We start from the raw sequence: 20,816 nt of genomic DNA, 5'->3' as shown, positions 1-20,816 counted from the left end.
CCTCGATACACAGTTTCTACGACTTTCCCCCAATCTCTCACCCACCGAAGACATCTGGACATGTCGCTCATCTCGAAGATAGGGCATGGTATTGTTTGTGGGCTTTCTGAACCCACTGCATCATCCATATTCCCATGGTAGCTGTGCGATCCCGACAAGTTGTTGTTGTTGTTGTTATGGTCTTCAGTCCTGAGACTGCTTTGATGCAGCTCTCCATGCTAATATATCCTTTGCAAGCTCCTTCATCTCCCAGTACCTACTGCAACCTACATCCTTCTGAATCTGTTTAGTGTTTTCATCTCTTGGTCTCCCTCTACGATTTTTACCCTCCACGCTGCCATCCAATGCTAAATTTGTGATCCCTTGGTGCCTCAGGACATGTCCTCCCAACCGATCCCTTCTTCTAGTCAAGTTGTGCCACAAACTTCTCTTCTCCCCAATCCTTTTCAGTACCTCCTCATTAGTTACGTGATCTACACACTTAATCTTCAACATTCTTCTGTAGTACCACATTTCTAAAGCTTCTATTCTCTTCTTGCCCAAACTATTTTATTGTCCATGTTTCACTTCCATACATGGCTACACTCCATACAAATACTTTCAGAAACGACTCCCTGACACTTAAATCATTACTTGATGTTAACAAATTTCTTCAGAAACGCTTTCCTTTTCCATTGCCAGTCTACATTTTATATCCTCTCTACTTCGACCATCATCAGTTATTTTGCTCCTCAAATAGCAAAACTCCTTTACTACTTTAAGTGTCTCATTTCCTAATCTAATTCCCTCAGCATCATCCGACTTAATTCGACTACATTCTATTATCCTCGTTTTGCTTTTGTTGATGTTCATCTTATATCCTCCTTTCAAAACACTGTCCATTCCGTTCAACTGCTCTCCCAAGTCCTTTGCTCTCTCTGACAGAATTACAATGTCATCGGCGAACCTCTTAAGTTTTTATTTCTTCTCCCTGGATATTAATACCTACTCCGAATTTTTCTTTTGTTTCCTTTACTGCTTGCTCAATGTACAGACTGAATAAAATCGGAGAGAGGCTACAACCCTGTCTCACTCCCTTCCCAACCACTGCTTCCCTTTCATGGCTGTCGACTCTTAAAACTGCCATCTGGTTTCTGTACAAATTGTAAATAGCCTTTTGCTCCTGTATTTTACCCCTGCCACCTTTAGAATTTGAAAGAGAGTATTCCAGTCAACATTGTGAAAAGCTTTCTCTAAGTCTACAAATGCTAGAAACGTAGGTTTGCCTTTCCTTAATCTTTCTTCTAAGATAAGTCGTAAGGTCAGCATTGCCTCACGTGTTCCAACATTTCTACGGAATCCAAACTGATCTTCCCCGAGGTCGGCTTCTACCAGTTTTTCCATTCGTCTGTAAATAACTCGCGCTAGTATTTTGCAGCGACCAGCGCGACTAAAAAAAAGGCATTGCGCAACGATAAGCGGCAGTTACGTCACCATCCAGTCGAAGTCCGCCACCTTGCTTCATAAATGAGACGTCTTGCTTTCTACTCACTAATGGCTGACATTGAAATGAGATTTACGAATGACGTCCACAGTGTTTCTTAATATACTAAGTGTATACGGCGTTACTTCTCTGGTTTATGTGGCTGCGCTAAAATTCTTATCATTTGCATATGCAGTCATGTTGTATACTTAACGCCAATATGTGGGTTTTTTGCATGTCACCTTTAGACTGTTACAATTTTAACGTCCAAACAAAGACTTCTTAAGTAATAGGACCCAGTACGATGTCCTCGACGGCGAGTGTTAATGAGAGACAAGGGCATTATCAGGAGTGTCTCAGAGAAGTGTGACAGGACCACAGTTTTCTATGTGTACATAAATGATCTGGAGGACGGGATGGGGAACAATCTGTGGTTGATTCCTAATGACGCTGTGGTGTATGGCAACGTATCGTCGTTTTAGTGACTAGAGCAAAACATGAGATGACTTTGAGAAAATTTCTACATCTACATCTACATGGTTACTCTGCAATTCACACTTAAGTGCCTGGCAGAGGATTCATCGAACCATTTTCATACTACTTCTCTACCATTCCACTCTCGAATGGCGTGTGAGAAAAAGAAACACCTAAATCTTTCCGTTCGAGCTCTGATTTCTGTTATTTTATTATGATAATCATTTCTCCCTACGCAGGAGGGTGTCAACATTTTCGCATTCGGAAGAGAAAGTTGGTGATTCAAATTTCGAAAATGTATCTCGCCGCAAAGAAAACCGCCTTTGTTTCAGAGACTTCCACCCCAACTGTTTCAGAGACTGCCGCCCCAACTCACGAATAATATCAGTGACACTCTCACCCCTATTGCGCGATAACACGAAACGAGCTGCCCTTCTTTGTGCTTTTTAGATGTCCTCCGTCAATCCTACCTGGTAAGAATCTCACACCGCGCAGCAATATTCCAGCAGAGGACGGACAAGTGTAATGTAGGCTGTCTCTTTAGTGAGTCTGTCGTGTCTTCTAAGTGTTCTGCCAATAAAGCGCAGTCTTTGTTTCGCCTTCCCCATAATATTATCTACGTGGTCTTTCCAACTGAAGCTGCTCGTAATTGTAATTCTTAGGTATTTAGTCGAATTGGCAGCGCTTAGATGTGTGCGGTTTATCGTATACATAAAATGTATCGGATTTCTTTTACTACCCATGTCGATGACCTCACACTTTTCTTTGTTTAGTTCCAATTGCCACTTTTCGCACCATACAGAAAATTCTATCTATATCATTTTGTAATTGGAATTGATCGTCTGATGATTTTACTAGACGGTAAATTACAGCGTCATCCGCAAACAATCCAAGGGGACTGCTAAGATTATCACCTAGATCATTTATGTAAATCAGGAACAGCAGAGGGCCTATGACACTATCTTGCGGAACGCCAGATATCACTTCAGTTCTACTCGATGATTTACTTTATGTCTTGATCGGCAGCAAGCAGTAAACGTAAAAAAATGTAATGCAGATTAGAATGGAAAAAGAAACCCGTAATGCTCGGGCACAGCATGAGCAGTGTGCTGCTTGACACAGCCACAACGTTAACATATCTGGGCTTATTGTCGCATAGTCATATGACCTGGAACGATCATGTAAGAATTATGATAAGGATGGCGAATGGTCGACTTCGGTTTACTGGGAGAATTTTAGAAAAGTGTGCTTCAAATTTAAAGAAGACCGCGACAGGACACTAGTGCAACCTATTCTTAAGTACTGCTAGTGTATTTGAGATCCGCACCAGGTAGAATTTTAGGAATCCATCGATGTAATTCAGAGGCGGGCTGCTAGACTTGTTACTGGCAGCTTCGAGCAACACGCATTTATTACAGGAAAGCCAAGAAGGGAAGGCGACGTTCTTCTCGAAGAACACTGTTGAGAAAATTTACAGAACCGGCATTTGAAGTTGCCTGCCGGACGTTTCTGCTGCCTCCAACATACATTGCGCGTAAGTACCACGAAGATAAGATACCAGAAATCAGGGCTCATACGGAGGCATATAAACAGTTGTTCTTCGCTCGCTCTCTGTGCTAGTGGAACAGGAAAGGAGAAATGTCTAGTAGTGGTACGAGATACTCTTCGCCATGTACTGCACGGTGGCTTCCGGAGTATGTATGTAGATGTACATACGTGCAAAACCTATTGAAACATTGATCACTATTACAACTTTAAACTAGCCTGATGAAGTCCATTTTCAACAGTGAACACAAAATTATATAGCAACGCTATCATATAACTGAGATGAGATTGTACAGTTTGCCTTTTACGTCAAAAGTGAGATACGGTTGTTACTTTTTCATAACTTTCATAAAAGTAGGAGTAGTGAGACGACTCACAGTTTTCTCCGTACTTACAAAAAACGAGTAAAATCATACTTAGGCACAGCAGGACTTACATTAACTCTAGGCTACTGGTACACACTTCACTATTTCAATTAATTTATACGTTGTCAAGTATTGCCGTATATAGACTTCATATGCGATTTAGAGTATAACATAAATGATCTATGTAAAGCAATGTAAATAGCAGAATTATATGAGAATTTTGTCGTTCCACTCAATTATATATTCTTCCTCCTTTCAAAATAATGTATGACCTCTGAACTGACATTCCTGTGTTTCTACACACTAACTAGTAAAGGTGAACTATTCTCTACAATATGTTATTTTCCTTTACACTAATATGCTCCTTCCACTTCACTCTTCTTTCTTGTGTGTTCTTAAGGCAGCTATAAATTACGATTTTTAATTGATTTTTGTCTAGCCATTGACCCGTGAACAAATGTAACTTCTGACTTCAATGAATAATGAGGCTTCGGCCTTGTAACTAGTTGTGAGAAAGTAAATAAAAACGTACAGTATGGTTGTGAAAGAGCTATTCCATAAAAGTCGAAAACACTGCTTGCTGTTGGCATAGTTCTGATACGTTCATTTCATAGCATCTCTGAATCGACGTCAACTTGATGAAAGGTGTTGCATGCTTGTCAGCCCCAAGTTTTTGAGTTTTTCTTCTGTCTGTAGTGATGATGTGTGTACAACTACCCACGCAATGCCTCATTTAAATTTACGTTTTGTTTCAGTTGTAGGCATAACCCATTCATATACTGCTTTTATTCTAACTTATTTTAATTAGTTTTGCTTAAATAGTAACGCCGAAGTCAGTTTTAGTCTATTATCAATCCACATTTCATGTATTAAATCATTTTGAGTGTTCTATTATCTTACCTATTGCATCCAACACAAAATCACTACTCGAATACATGTGGGAATACTTAGTATGTATTTAAATCGTTAATTAACCCCTCCGTATTGTATTTCTGGCATCGCATTCCATGCACACAAACTTTTCCGTCGTACATCATTCGTTAATAATTTGTGTCAGTCGAATTAGGTGTTGTGAATTCATCTCTGAAACACTTGCAAGAAATAGGTAATGAGTTATGACAACACTTCTCCGTCCTTTTATCTAATCTCAGCCATGGAATGTAGCTTTGTTAGATGCGCCCCACAAGAAAAACGTAAAAATTTAATAAAAGGCTCATTAGTTTTTTTGCAGGTGTGTTACTTGGACGTTGAAATGAAACAAGCAATACTAACAACGTGTAATTTTATTAGGTTGCAGTTGACGTCAACAGTTTGTATCTATGTACAGCAGACCTCTAGATATGGTCGTGTCTTCAATGAAGCCGGCGTTATCCGTCGTCTAATAGTTCTGAAATGAGAAAATAAAATAGAAATTAAAAGACTATTCAGCGAAAGAAAGCTGTAATGAAAAAACTAGTTGGTTGGTTGGGTTGTTTTGGGGAAGGAGACCAGACAGCGAGGTCATCGGTCTCGTTTGATTAGGGAAGAACGGGGAAGGAAGTAGGCCGTGCCCTTTCAAAGGAACCATCCCGGCATTTGCCTGGAACGATTTAAGGAAATCACGGAAAACCTAAGTCAGGATGGCCGGACGCGGGATTGAACCGTCGTCCTCCCGAATGCGAGTCCAGTGTCTAACCACTGCGCCACCTCGCTCGGTAAGAAACTAGTTAATACATAGAACTACCGCTAACCATTCGAGACTTGGCAAGGTAGGACACCTACATTTGTTATAATCCCAATTCTTAAATAAATATATATATTTTTTGCTTTCTATTATACACGTAATATATGGACATGATTACACAACATTAGTAAATTCTTATTCAGTACAGTTTATTATTCACAGTACAGTTTTCAAACTACCGACGATTATGATGGTACATATGGAAACATTTTATTTAAGGAAATATTTACAATTTTATGGTCATGTAAACAACGTAAACCACAAAATTTGTCCCCGCTAATAACTGTCTGTTTCAAGATTGACGTGGCTGATTTGAAAGCTCTCATTTTCGTCTTTCAAAGAAACATTTTACTTTTTCCAGTAAGCTGGTATTTCAACAGTTATCCGTATCCAAAATTTTCGCACTCCAGAATATATGGACTTCAAAATGCAATCCCTTCCCAGCTAGAATATTATAGTTTTGTAAACTAATCATTCTGTTTACAAAAATGTATAACTTTCCTAAAATAAAGTATTAGTTAGTAAAACTGACTCCGTCCGAACAGGCCTTGAGAGGCCGAATGGTACCGACCAGTCGCCGTGTCATCCTCAGACAACAGGCGTCACTGGATGCGGGTATGGAAGGGTATGTGGTCAGCACACCACTCTCCCGGCCGTATGTCAGTTTACGAGACCGGAGCCGCTACTTCTGAATCAAGTTTCTCTCACAAGGGCTGAGTGCACCCCGCTTCCCAACAGACCGGATGGTCACCCATCCAAGTGCTAGCCCAGCCCGACAGCGCTTAACTTCGGTGATCTGGTGGGAACCGGTGTTATCACTGTGGCAAGACCCTCAGTTAACAAAACTAAGGCATTAAAATTCAACTTTCCAGAAAGTTTCTGGCGGGCTTTGGAAGTTCTTTTAACATTTCATTCTGATAAACATTTTTAAATACAGAGGTTGCAGTTAATCAAGAAACTTCACTGCTTGTTGCGTTGTTACATTTTTATTTTTTCTGTTTTCATGTAAATATGTAAAATGTAATACCTTTATATATTAGCGTTTTTAATTTCTGTCCTACGCGTGGCCTTACAGAGCCGTCAAGTACAAAGCAACAGTTAGAGAGTTGTTAGCATTCAACTAGCACAGGTTTAGAAATGATAATGTTCTGTGTTAGTCAGTCTGCGACCAGGAGTAAATATGTAAAGTACTAATGCGGTACATTGATAATTTTTACTTTTGGACCGTCTAACTACAACAATGAAACATGGCACGAAAATTATGTTTCGTTCAGGTGTAGTTAGACGGTCCAAAAGTAAAAATTATCGATATACCGTAATAGTACACCCAGCTGAGGAATGCAGGATTACAAAAGTTGAAGATTTAGAGTACTATTCAAAACAACTTGTTTATTTGTGGTGCCACTTGTAAGTGTTTGCTAGGCTAATGATAGCCTAACTTAACTTACTGAACGGTGACGTTAAATTGATATACAGGAGTTAGACTTAAATGCGCAATAATCATGAGAAATGCAAGCTTGAACTTAAGCGAATGAAATAAATTTTGTTTCACATGTAGCTAGGTACCAGTACCGGTTCAGGCGCCTGAAGTCTGATGTTATTTCTACAGCTTGAACAGTTTTTATTTCCCTGTTCTCTACCATTTAGACAGAAACTCGGATGCTGCAAGCAACAAACAGTAAACAAACAATGTCCTCATTAAATTTTGTTTCGCATGCTGGGGTCAAGTGTTATCTTCCTGATAAGGGAGACTTGTTTGACTGGTTTACAGTTTGAAGACTTAGATGACTTCTGAACTGTTTCGCTGTCCTGGTCCAGTTTGCGACCGACTCCTATCAGCGGGCTAAGTTCTAGGAAAAGCCTGTTTATCATTTGCGTAGTACAAGACGAAGATTATCTAGAGGTCATGGTAGTTTACTTTCAAGGGGCGAACCAAATTTATACTTCGAACTTTTGTTATGACGACCAGTTGATATAAAAGTTGTTATCGCTGTGCGTAACGGCAAATAACTTATCTGGGCCGTTTGAAAATGTGGAAATCAGCGCGAGAAGCTAAGCTCACATTACGACTTAGAACTAATTTACGAGTTCTAAAATCGTAGTCTCGAAAGACTCCATTCAGCCGAGATTGAAATTCAAAACTGTATGAAAGTTTATAATGAGGCAGAATGCAAGTGTAATTGTCGCATCTAACAAGGATGCCAATAAAAGGAATATATAATATTGCTAACAGTTTACAGATCCTTGGTCACACGCATGACCAAGAACCTGTCCTGTTACGAGCGTCGTTCAATAAGTAATGCAACACATTTTTTTCCGCGCCCTATTATCGGCTGAAAAAAATGAAAAACGGAATGATCGTATGGCATTGTTGGCCGGGAGGCCCCATGCGGGGGAGCTCGGCCGCTGTATTGCAAGTCATGTTTAGTTGACGCCACTTTGGCAACTTACGGGTCAATGATGATGAAAATGATTACTCCCCTGCCGAGAGCCGTGCACCTCGTCTCCATGGACGCCGTGCGGTGGGCCTCGGGAGCTCACGTGAAACTAAGTGGGACAAGATAACGCGCTGCAAATCAAAATGCCGGGGAACATTGCGCCTGTCTGACTGAGACCATGACTGTCAAAGATAAAAGACCAACGCAGTTATTTCTGAAAACAAATAACTGCAGTTATTGTGCTACCTTCACGAAATTGAAGAAGCATGTTCGTCGTGAAAGCATACGAACTACTACTTCTCCATGACAACGCAAGGCATCACACAAGTATGTGCACCCGAGAGGAGCTCACAAAATATCATTGGACTGTTCTTCCTCGTCCCCCCTACAGCCCGGATTTCGAAACTTCCAACTTCCATTTGTTTGGCTCAATGAAGGATGCGCTCTTGGGAAGCAATACGTGGAAGATAGGGAAGTGCGATGCAGCAAGTCGTTGACTCCGACGTCGGGCAGCAGGGTGATACCATACGGGCACAGAGCCCCTCCTACCAGGGTGGCATAAGGCCACCGCATCAAACGGGGATTATTATTAAAAATAGAGTTTCGTAGTTAAAATAATGGGGAATAATATGGTGTATTGGAACCTACAGTAAAACCAACCAGCTTTCAGAAAAAGTATTGCATTACTAAATGAACGCCCCTCGAATTTAATGCAGACCCTCCATTAAATTGTGACGGAGTGAAACTGTGTGTCGGATTATAATTCGAAGAGGAATCTCTGCCATCGAAAACGCAAGGTATCAACTGAACTATCGGAACTAGCTTGAGAGACTGGTACAAAACTTCTATCAGCAAATCGTTCACAGTTAGACCTCCAGATTACACGTTTGCAGACGGTGAAATTTGTACGGGCAGAAGTGTCACACGGGGATCTGGTTCAAATGCCGCTGTTGGTAAATCTGTTTCGAACCTTTCGTACTGCTGGCCGCTGTGAAGAGGTGTGAGACAGGAAGGAAGACAGAAAGGGTACAGAGATAAAGTTCTCATCATAAAGGTGCAGTTCGAAGCGGGGCAGGAAAATAGTCGAAAAAAGATGTCTGATGGGAGAGACCGTCGCCAGATTAATGGAACTGTCTGAAACTCTTGCTAAGTTTATGAAAATCTCCAAACACCTAAATCATTGTGGACAAACGGGAAATATATCCTAACTCCACCCAAACTCGTTGTGATTCCAGAATTATCACAAGAAAGTTTATTTTGACGGATGTTGCGCCATATCTCTTTCTTTTGCAAATATTCAGGAACTAACTCAACGAAACGCCTAACCCGTTGATTTTCCTTGTATATTTGTAATGCTGAGACTCATACGCTTACTTAACTCGAAACTAAAACTTGCCGTATTCTTGAAGGACAATGTAACTCTCGTTGACTGAGCCAGATATCTGACACTATGTTATATTGCGCACAAACTTATTTCAGAATCACCTGATGCTTTTTTTCCGAGTGCAATCATGAAAACTAGCCTCTGTTGATACATTCATAAGCTTATGGTACGACTTAACTGTATAACGGACGGTCGACTTTTTGCACTTGGTGACTGATGAAAAATGGATAACAATTATATATTTGAAGCCGAGGAAACTTCCTTAAACTCGGTGTAGCGTTAAATCATCACAATACCTTTTGCTGGTTCCAGATGCCGCTCTTCAAGCACATTGAAGGGGTGGGCTGCAGGAGACAGGAGAACTTGTATGGAAAACAGGACTTTTTGAAAACTTAGATACAAAAAATTTGATTTCCTCTGTCTGTCAGAGGGGTTTCCTCTAGTAAAAAAGAAGGAAGGAAGGTAGGTCAGACTTGACTGTCCTCTTGACAACGGTCTGATTGTAGCTGATTTAGGAAAGGAGTTGGACGACGTGAGATAAATTCGATCGTTACCTTACCGAAGGAATCATCCCGACATTCTACAAAGTGAGTTAGGAAAACCAATGAAAACATAAAATTGGATCGCTTAAAGGAGGCTTGAAATCTGCTCCATTCGACTGAGAGCCCTGTGCCTTCATTGCTCCACCTCAATCACTTTTACTATCAGTTTGTTGAGAACGAGACCGTCTTATACTTTTCACGGAACCTCTTTCTTTGATACTACTTAATTAACAGTGAATATTTCCAATCACGGAAACTTCGGGAGATGCTTTAGGAAGGGTAAAAGCACCAGAGAGGCTGGTGTCACGTTATATTTGTTAACTAAACGAAGAGTTAAAGGCAAATGACGACATCTTCGTAGCATTTTTCGACCAAGGAAGATTATTTGACAACGTAAGGTGGATCAAGGTACTTGAAATCCTCAGGAAAATGGGTGTAGGCTCTAGGGAAGGTGAGTTATATACAGGCCCGCACGAAGAATTATTTTTCGCGTGGGGGCGGAGGGGGGGGGGGGGCGTAGGGTTTGGAGAGCTTATTTCACCTACTGTTACTTTTCATATTATTATATAAATACGGATTCGAGTAAGCCTTTTAACAGCGTGACAGGCGGACAAGAATTGATTTGCTGTTTTCATTCCCATTAAATGACCAATAAACGTGTTTCAAGCTCAAATTTCCGCAAAACTTCTAAATAAATATTTATTTAATTTACAGCAATGTTACTGAAGTGTGAAGTTCATTGTTTATTATTAGGTTATTATTTGACTACTGTTGTAGAACTCAAGAATCGCTCTCGCTAAGTTGGTTACTCCACATGAAAATATTTAAAATATATAAAGCGGCACTCGAAACTTTACACTTTTTTTCTCGGAATTGACTGGCTAGTGTGCTTTACAACTTCTATGAGTGGGTAAACTTCAGATGGACTAGTAATTTACCTTCGCTTATCCTCAATGAATTACCCACCTCTTCCCCTTGCAAGATTATTATTAATGTAACCTACGTGGACAGCGGAAACACGTCTCTGAAATAAAGTAATGGGGGCTAATCTTGTTCATCTACGCTGCTTTACAAGCGTCGAAACCTCACATAGTTTCGTGAATCTTCATCTGCTGTTTTTCATCACCTTCTTTATATTGAAACTCCTTTCACTTGACTTTCAGTTACAATCAAGAATGAATAATATTAAGAAAGCATTTTGGTACTAGAAGATTTCAATTTATCTAGTGGAAGCGCACCCCCCCCCCCCCCCCCCACAACTACCACCCTGCGTGTAGGCCTCTAAACAATACATACAGAAACCAATAAAGAACAAAAGGAAGGCCAAGAGAGAAATGCTTGTATTAAAAACGATGTAAGGCATGGGTATAGTCAATTGTTAAACCTGTGCATTGAAGAAGAAACAAAGGAAATGAATAAAGGTTGAGAAATGGGATTCAACTTCATGGTGGAAGAATGTCGATGACAAAATTTGCGAACGCCGTTGTTGTCGCCAGGGAAAATGAGGAAGAATTGAAGCCTAATGGGGACAATTATGGACTGAGAGTAGACCTAAGAAAGATGAAAGTAATGAGGTGTAGCAGAAATGAGATTAAGCAATGAACTTGACATCAAAACTGAGGACCGTATAGCATCTGAGGTGAAGAAATTCTGCTATCTTGGTAGCGAAACACCGCGCCACAGAAGAATCAAGGAAGGCGTGAAACGCGGGAAAGTAAAGATGCAGCCAGCGTTCCTCGCGAGAATAAATCGACTAGTACTTACACAGAGTACGCACACCGCTTTAAGGAAACATACTGAATTTTTTAATTATATATTTCAGCCTCAGCTCACACAAATGGTATCATCACCACTTTCACCTTCTTAGCAAGTCAGTATCAAGTTATTATTTAGGAAGAGAGATAAAGTGTAATAGTAAATTAGTAAGGACGAAAATTACTAATCAAACGAACTTCTGTAAAGAACAATATTTTACCTATACAAGACCGTATAATTATGTTTAGAAGTCATCATGATTTATAATGTAGTTTCCTAATATTGTACTGTCCGCATTTTCCTCTCTTTTTAAATAGACCATTTGAAGGTGGCTTTTTATCCAGTTGAATCTAAGAGTGATAAGATTTGCGTGACCCAGGCTCAAATTTATAATAAAAAAAGTTTACTTGTATTAGACATAGGCCTTAAGTTGGGGAAGAAGTTTAGAAGAATGTATGTTTGGAATACAGCATTGTATGGCGGTGAATCGTGGATTTTAGGAAAAACAGAAATAGAAGGGAGTCGAAGCGTTTGAAGATGTGATGTTAGAGGCCACCTAAGATTAAACGGGCAGATAAGTAATGAGGAAGCACTTCGCAGAATCGGTGAGGAAGACTGACTAGAGGAGCCGACAGGATGATAGGACATATTTTAAGACATCGGGAAATAGCTTCCATTGTTCTAGGGGTCGCCATAAAGAAACAAAAACTGTAGAGAGAGATTGGAATATACCCAACAAAGAACTAAAGACATTGGGTCAAAATGCTGATGTGAGACGAAGAGCTTGGCACTGGAGAGGAAGTCCAAGCGGGCCGCATCAAACCAGTCTGAAGGACGGTGGACCGCACTATCCCCTCCGCTCCCCTATCTCTCAAAATAAACAAGGTCACATGAAGGTAAACTTTTTGTTCGGAAACATTTTCTTTTTTACTCATCATTTATCAACTGTGCGCAGAAGGCATTCGTATGTCTCTGAGGATTAATAACAACGATTGCACATAAATAACATTTTATCAGAGTAGTACTGGAATGAGTTTACTGCGGATGACGAGTCTGCCCTGAGCCCCAGGTCATGCTTCACCTTTTCATCGTGGCTCTGAGTCCTCGTTAAACTGTAGATCCCTCTACAGTAGTGATTTGACCGATGACCTCAACAGTCTGATCGCTTAGGAACTTACCACCACCTCTGACTGTGTTCTCAGAAACCGTCTGAAAATCTTGTAATGATGTTGCAGGGTAGGTTGTGGTGAGAAATAATTGTTGAGTACAAAATTCGATACTTTGTACCGTTTCCGGGTTAATTAGCACTCAAGTTAGCCAATCTGGCCGCTGCGCGCTCAAATGTAAGCGCCCGGCCAGATACGGAGTCAGCAAACGTGTTCCTCGTTTGGTTTACTCACACCGAAGAGGAGTGTGACTCAAAAATTTGACATTGGACGGTAGTAATGATCGTACCCGAGCCGAAGGTTGAGCAGTCTCGTGCGCTATCATCTGCGCTGTAGGAACAACTGATACTAATAGTAGCTGTCGAGCCGATTGAATTTACTGATGCAGCGGCTTGTTTGACTAACTTCAGTTCTAATCAACTCGGAAACAGCACAATGTATTGAATTTTATTCTTAACAATTATATCTCAGGACAACCTAGCCTGCAACTCCCTTACAAACTTTTCAGACTGTTTCTGACCACCCTGTATAATTAGCTGAGTCAGTTAATAGGTCGGAGTAAGGGAACGGTATACAACCTCCTATAGAAACCTGCCGAGAAAGGGAGTGTGATGCAAAAACCAATCTTAAGGTTGATGATAGTTTAACTGACTACCTGCCGCAGCTGCAGTTCAGCGAAGCGACATTGTGTTTTATATCCTAAAACGCATCGCTGATTTAGGCAATAAGCAGAAAAAAGGCAGACTGCAATATTAAAAAAAAAGAAAAGAAACCGGTCAGGTGCGAGAAGGACTCGCGTTTTGAGTGTCCCTAACAAGCCTTTTTACGTACTGGGGAAGTTGGTCTTTAGGTTTTGATGAGAGTCTGCAAGTATTTAAATAAGTAACATAAATGGCCGTATCTTTTGACTGCATTGGGTTAAAAGCTTAGATTTTTTACACAGCCAAGGGACGGTGAACCTTCGTACATGACATAAATTTCAAGTTGATGCTTCTACTCGTTCCTGAGGAAAAGGGGTCGTAACAGACAGACGGACAGAGAGCCGGACAACAAATGGGAAGAAAATATTTTTATGTGATATAATTTTAAATCAACAGTTTTCGGATTTTTTTACTTATTTGTTCTGTATAACATACTGTATCTTCTTGCCGAATTTCACGATTCTAGCTCAACGGGAAGTTCACTATTGGATTTGATGAGTAAATTAACAAGTATCAAACTATGTGAATTAAATGGCCGTATCTTTTGACTGCATTCTTAGGAGCTTGAATTTTTTATACTGCCAAAGCACTCTAGACCTTGCTATTTGACACGAGTTTTAGCTTGATCCCCATTACTATTCCTGGGAAAAGGGGTCGTAACTGAAGGAGAGGCACACAAACAAACTGACCTAGAGGGGTTTCGTTTTAACTGACTGATTTATAGAACAGAAATTCGCTTCGGTTGAGAGGAAATTTCTCCTTTTACTCCAAGACCAGATTCGAAGCTTAAAGCTTCATCTTCAGATGTCACCAAATAATTATGGGAATATAGATGTGTGGCGTTCGGGCCAGTCATGGGCGGTCACACACTTCAAACAAACGCATGGAAGCGTAGGACCAGCAGCCACAGCGCCCGTTTGGACAGCACGACGCGGGAGTGACTGGTGGCGCCTGATGGCACCTGAAGATGAAACTGTATGCTTCGAAACTGATCGTGGAGTAGATTAAGAAATTGCTGACAACTGAAGTGGATTTTGACTCTATAGTGTCTTTCGCAATTCGTGATACAGACTTATACATGTTGTAGAGGGACTTAGCAGACCAATTTTTACATGGGAACACAAGTCCAGAAACATCATCCAATGGTTGCCTGTGCCTGTAAATGTACGCATGTTCAGTGCGATTCCGTCATGATGTTACAAACTTTCAAGTATGATGGAGAAGGATAAATGTACCTGTTTGAGATAAGGGTGCCTGCACCGGAAACGAACGAGTCGGATGTTATAAGCCAAAACCGTTCTGAAACCTGTGACAGTGGAACACACATACCGATGCTGTTGTTGCTAAGAATGTTGGGTACGCAACTTTCATAGGTGGTAGTATGGACCAAAACAAGAAAAAATGTCTAGTAAACTAGGGCTGTAAAATGCATACCTAAAGAGCTATGAGCACTTGCTCTTCTTCGCTTGTGTGAAAATATCACCTCTATTGAACAAGTGCTCATTTCTGTTAAGGTATAAATTTTTTGAGCCCATGTTTACTGGACTTTTTTCCTTTTTTCGGTCTATACTACCACCTCTGAAAGCTGCGTACCCACAGTCTTAGAAAGAACAGACTGTATTCCACTATCAGAGGTTTCAGAACAGTTTTCACTAATAATTTTCGAGTCGTCCCTTTCCAGAACAGGCACCATTACCTCAAACTGATACATCTATCCAGCTACATTAACCTTGAAAGTTCTTAAAATCATCACGATATCACCCTGTACATACATACATTTACAGGAGCTGGCGCGTTCAGCTTAGACGTTTCAGGACGTGGGTTCTCATTGAAAACTTGATCTACTAAGTGCCCTCTATAAAATCCAGAAGTATGCAACACGAATAGTGAAACACCCTGTGAAAATATCTGTATGTCCACCTTTCAGCCGTCTAATTTCCAGACTGTTATTTTATTTGGCTATGAGTTTCAGCGATTTACTGCAACTTCAGGCCCCCTGACCGAAGTGTAGGAAGATTGCAACCTCGGTTCGTGCCAAAACAGGGGTTGCATTCAAATGGTGGTACCTGTAAAAATACTGCTGTGGAGACGCTATGCAATGGAATCTACTATTGTCCCTGATAGCACACGTTGTTGACATACCTACCTTACCTCCGAGCAAATTGACTCGCTCATCTCACGTCACCTGCGTGCGTACAGTCGAGTGAATCACAGTCACTTGTGAGTGAGCGGTCTAACGTAACGGTGGTTTCGAAACAGGAGCAACGGAGTTGCATCAAGATTGAATGTGCCAGAGGTCGTACCGCACGACAGTGTCATCAAGGTCTTCAAGAGGCGTGCGGGGAATCGGCATTGCCGTACAGATCTGTGGCACGTTGGGTAAAAGCCTTCAACGAAGGTCGGCAGACTGCAGCAGACATGCATCGGGCAGGTCGTCATAGCGTCTCTGAAGAAGAAGTGCATGCTGTTGCCGCGTTAGTGGACAGTGATCGACGCCGCACGATCCACAAGCTAGCCCACGAAATCGTAATAGCGGATACGACTGTGCTTCGCATCCTGAAGGACGCCTGGGCATGAGAAAAATTGCATCTCGATGGGTTCCGCATGACTTGAAGGAAATGCAGAAATGGATGCGTTATGACGCTGCTCAAACGCACTTAGAGCGCTATGAGCGTGAAGGACAGGGTTTCTTACGCCGTATCGTAACACTGGATGAGACGTGGGCCGCATCGTACGAGCCAAAACTGAAACGGCAATCCAACGAATGGCGTCATTATGGGTCGCCGCGAAAGTCGACTGTGCGCCAGAGCCCCAGTATGGTGAAAGTTATGGTGATTCTCGTGTACGACTGTGATGGTGTTATCCTAACGCATTACGTTCCTCCACGGCAGACGGTCAGTGCAAAGTATTACTGTTCGTTTCTGGAGCATCACCTGCGAGCAGCTTTGCGAAAAAAGCAGCGACACGTCCTGCGCAACACACCCATCAATTTGCACGACAATGCGCGCGCGCATACAGCGCAAGCTATGGTTCGGTCGATAGGACTATGCAGTACTGTACCAGCCAACATACTCCCCCCACTTTAATCCATGTGACTTTGATTTGATTCCGAAAATGAAAGAACCACTTCGTGGCATTGGCTTCAAAACTGTTCCAGAGATTCGACAGCCAGTAGAGCGCTCCATTCGCACCATCAACAGAACAAGCTCTGCTAACGGTCTTCTACGCCTTCCACATCGCTGGCGACAGGTTCTACACAACTCTGGTGACTACTTTGCAGTACAGAGGTGCAAACATGTAACTGGGTTGTGAATAAATAGTTGCGACTATTTACACTAACGGCCATTAAAATTGCTACACCACAAAGATGGCGTGCTACAGACGCGAAATTTAACCGACAGGAAGAAGATGCTGTGATATACAAATGATTAACTTTTCAGAGCATTCACACAAGGTTGGCGCCGGTGGCGACACCTACAACGTGCTGACATGAGGAAGGTTTCCAACTGATTTTTCATACACAAACAGCAGTTGACCGGCGTTGCCTGGTGAAACGTTGTTGTGATGCCTCGTGTAAGGAGGAGAAATGCGTAGCATCACGTTTCCGACTTTTATATAGGTCGGATTGTAACCTATCGCGATTGCGATTTGTCGTATCACGTTGGTCGAGATCCAATGACTGTTAGCAGAATATGGAATCGGTGGGTTCAGGAGGGTAATACGGAACGCCGTGCTGGATCCCAACGGCCTCGTATCACTAGCAGTCGAGATGACAGGCATCTTATCCCCGTGGCTGTAACGGATCGTGCAGCCACGTCTTGATCCCTGAGTCAACAGATTGGGACGATTGAAAGACAACAACCATCGGCACGAACAGTTCGACGACATTTGCAGCAGCAGGGACTATCAGCTCGGAGACCATGGCTGCGGTTACCCTTGACGCCGCATCACAGTCAAGAGCGCCTGCGATGGTGTACTCAACGACAAACCTTGAAGCACGAATAGCAAAACGTCATTTTTTTCGGATGAATCCAGGTTCTGTTTACAGCATATGATGGTCGCATCCGTGTTTAGCGACATCGCGGTGAACGCAAATTTGAAGCGGGTATTCGTCATCGCCATTCGAGCGTATCACCCGACGTGATGGTATGGGGTGCCACTGGTTACACGTCTCGGTCACTTCTTGTTCGCATTGACGGCACTTTGAACAGTGGGCGTTACATTTCAAATGTGTTACATCTCGTGTCTCTACTCTCCATTCGATCCCTGCGAAACCCTACACTTCAGCAGGATAACGCACGACCGCATGTTACAGGTCCTGTACGCGCCTCTCTGGATACAGTTCGTCTGCTGCGCTGGCCAGCACGTTCTCCAGATCTCTCACCAATTGAAAACGTCTGGTCAACGGTGGCCGACCAACTGGCTCGTCACAATACGCCAGTCACTACTCTTGATGAACTGTGGTATCATGTTGAAGCTGCATGGGCAGCTGTACCTGTACACGCCATCGAAGCTCTGCTTGACTCAATGCCCTGCATATTATTACGGCCAGAGGTGGTTGTTCTAGGTACTGATTTCTCAGGATCTATGCACCCAAACTGCGTGAAAATGTAATCACATTTCAGTTCTAGTATATTTGTCCAATGAATACCCGTTTATCATCGGCATTTCATCTTGGTGTAGCAATTTTAATGACCAGTAGTGTAAGTTCCAGCCCTGGTATGTTCCTCAGTTGCGGATGTTTACTGGATCAAATGTTTTGAACGTATAACGGTTCTGCTTCTATCGACTGGAGTTGGGGGACCCCAGAACGGGTCCCAGAGGCGGCACTCACCTCGCGGTTCTCCCCGGCGTGGGAGCCGTCCTGCCCCCCCTGCTGGCCGCCCTGGCCGCCCTGGCCGTGCTGGTGTCCTCCGCGGCCGCCGTGGCTGCCCTCGTGGCTCTCCTGGCTCTCGTGGCTGCCCTCGTGGCTGTGCTCGCCCTGCTGGCTGCGGTGGCCGTGGTGGTGGTGGTGGTGGCGGTGGCCCCTGGCGCCGGGCCGCCCCCCGTGGTCGGCGCCGCCTTCCCCGCCGTGCGAGTGGCTGCAGTTGCGGCCCTCGCCGTGGTGCTGGTGACCTCCACCCTCGTGCCTGCCCCTGTGGCCCTCGTGGCCCGCGTTGCCGGACGCGTTCTCGTCGTCGCCGTCGCCTTTGGCCGCCGACACCACGCACGCCGCCACCACGACGCCCAGCGCCAACGCCAGCAACAGCTTGGTGTACGGTCTCATCTCTCGAGCGGTTCTGGTTCTCTTGCGGATGCAGTCGCAGTGCACTGCCGTTGCCGACGGGGCGGTATATATGGATACGGAGGCGCCTACGCGCCAGTGCGCCGATAACCTACCGCCGAATATGGGTCGTCCTCGCCGCAGTTACTTTTCTGTAGCAGTTATCACTTCGTCGGAAGCGTTATTCTTTTTTTCTTTTTATTTCTGGCTACTCGTTTATCGACGGGGTGAAGTAGTTTCAACTAGAATCGGAGCGGCTGAGGGGTTTTTCCAGAGACAAATAAGCGGCCGTTCGGTGTAAGATGCCTCGGGAAAAAATGTAGTAGAGATTACAGCAACGAAGTAACCCAGTTACGGAGGCCGAGTTATTGTTGGAAACTGTGAAACTCCACTTCACAGAGGCCGATTTCCACTGCAGTTAGCGTTTTTACAGACAACCACCGTGGTTACTTTGAACACTCGACACCAAAACCTTTACAGCTCTGAGTTAGGTGTTCAATCTATACTGTTCGATGATAAAGTTCCGTCAATATACACTAGATGGCGCCACGTACGTCCTGCCTCGGGTATGGGTATGTGTGATGTCCTTAGGTTAGTTAGGTTTAAGTAGTTCTAAGTTCTAGGGACTGATGATCTCAGAAGTTAAGTCCCGTAGTGCTCAGAGCCATTTGAACCATTTGAATCAAATCTGGTTGTGCAAAATCCACTAATGTCATTTATCTACAAACGGACAAATGTTTTCAACTATAACATGTATATTACTCGAATAATTCTCAAAACAGACCACCGATTAGTTTTCTTGTTCGCATCTGTATGCCTGCCGGTACATTATGATTTCATAGATCATGTGCGTAGCTTCTCTGTTCTGTGGTAACTCTGACCACTGCTCATTGTCATCAGAGGAATACAAAAACGCAGTTTATTAAACGATGTAGATGCCTATAGCAGTGTGAAACTAAGCATTTAAAAAATTAACCGTCGACATATAGCCTAAGGTTCTAGGTGCTTCAGTCTGGAACCGCGCGACCGCTAAGGTCGTAGGTTCGAATTCTGCCTCGGGCATGGATGTGTGTGATGTCATTAGGTTAGTTAGGTTCGATTAGTTCTACGTTCTAGGGGACTGATGACCTCAGATGTTAAGTCCCATAGCGCTCAGAGCCATTTGAACCATTTTATAGACTAACGCTCATTTGTAGTTGTTAATGAGTCTACAACTAACGATAGTAAATGTCATTCATATATTACTCAAACTGCAAGCTGTTGCCGTCCAGGAAGTTTTCAGGTATAACATGTAATGTCAAATACCTCCGGAAACAAGGAATGAAGTTTTTCTAGCCACAAGTGCCAGATATTGTCTCAATAAATGGAAAACCTTAATTATAACTGCAACGGATGTTTTGAAATGAGGATTTGCTCCGCATCTACATCTACGTGATTACGCTGCTATTCACAATAAAGGGCCAGGCAGAGGGTTCAATGAACCACCTTCAACCTGTCTCCGTACCGTTCCAATCTCGGACGGCACGCGGGAAAAACGAGCAATTAAATTTTTCTGTGCGAGCACTAATTTCTCTTATTTTATCGTGATGATCATTTCTCGCTATGTAGGTGGGTACCAACAAAATGTTTTCGCAATCGGAGGAGAAAACTGGTGATTGAAATTTCATGAGAAGACCCCGTAGCAACGAAAAACGCCTTTGTTTTAATGATCGCCACTCCAATTCACGTATCATGTCTGTGACACGATCTCCCCTATTTCGAGATAATACAAAACGAGCTGGCCTTTTTTGTACTTTTTCGATGTCATCCGTTAGTCCCACATGATGCGGATCCCTCACCGCACAGCAGTACTCCAGAATAGGGCGGACAAGCGTCGTGTAAGCTCTCTCTTTAGTAGATTTGTTGCACCTTCTAAGTGCTCTGCCAATGAATCGCAGTCTTTGGTTTGCTGTACCCACAGTATTATCCATGTGATCGTTCCAATTTAGGTTATTTGTA

The 20,816-nt window shown here is 42.8% G+C and overlaps 2 protein-coding genes across 4 annotated transcripts in view; one reads left to right on the top strand and one right to left on the bottom strand.

The window, feature by feature from the left end:
• The window catches only part of LOC126354321 (uncharacterized), a 44,662-nt gene that overhangs the window by 1,938 nt on the left and 21,908 nt on the right, over nucleotides 1-20,816 (top strand). Inside the window, exon 1 of one of the 3 annotated variants that reach the window (XM_050003879.1) lies at nucleotides 3,534-3,630. The exons of 1 other annotated variant lie outside the window; for it this stretch is intronic. In XM_050003879.1, the coding sequence (XP_049859836.1) occupies nucleotides 3,607-3,630 (24 nt within the window). In that variant the 5' untranslated portion in view covers nucleotides 3,534-3,606. Of the gene's footprint in view, nucleotides 1-3,533; nucleotides 3,635-20,816 lie in introns of those variants that run through there. One more of the 3 variants, XM_050003878.1, reaches the window with a different exon arrangement.
• On the bottom strand, nucleotides 5,112-18,876 carry LOC126354323 (uncharacterized). Its single transcript, XM_050003880.1, has 2 exons — nucleotides 18,390-18,876; nucleotides 5,112-5,233 (listed from the first exon to the last, which is right to left on the bottom strand). The coding sequence occupies exons 1-2, from the start codon at nucleotides 18,819-18,821 to the stop codon at nucleotides 5,225-5,227; spliced, it is 441 nt and encodes a 146-aa protein (XP_049859837.1). The 5' UTR covers nucleotides 18,822-18,876; the 3' UTR covers nucleotides 5,112-5,224.

This window comes from Schistocerca gregaria, chromosome 3 (assembly GCF_023897955.1).
Source record: "Schistocerca gregaria isolate iqSchGreg1 chromosome 3, iqSchGreg1.2, whole genome shotgun sequence".
Classification (NCBI taxonomy): Eukaryota; Metazoa; Arthropoda; class Insecta; order Orthoptera; family Acrididae; genus Schistocerca; species Schistocerca gregaria.
This window is presented reverse-complemented; position numbering and strand designations above follow the sequence as displayed.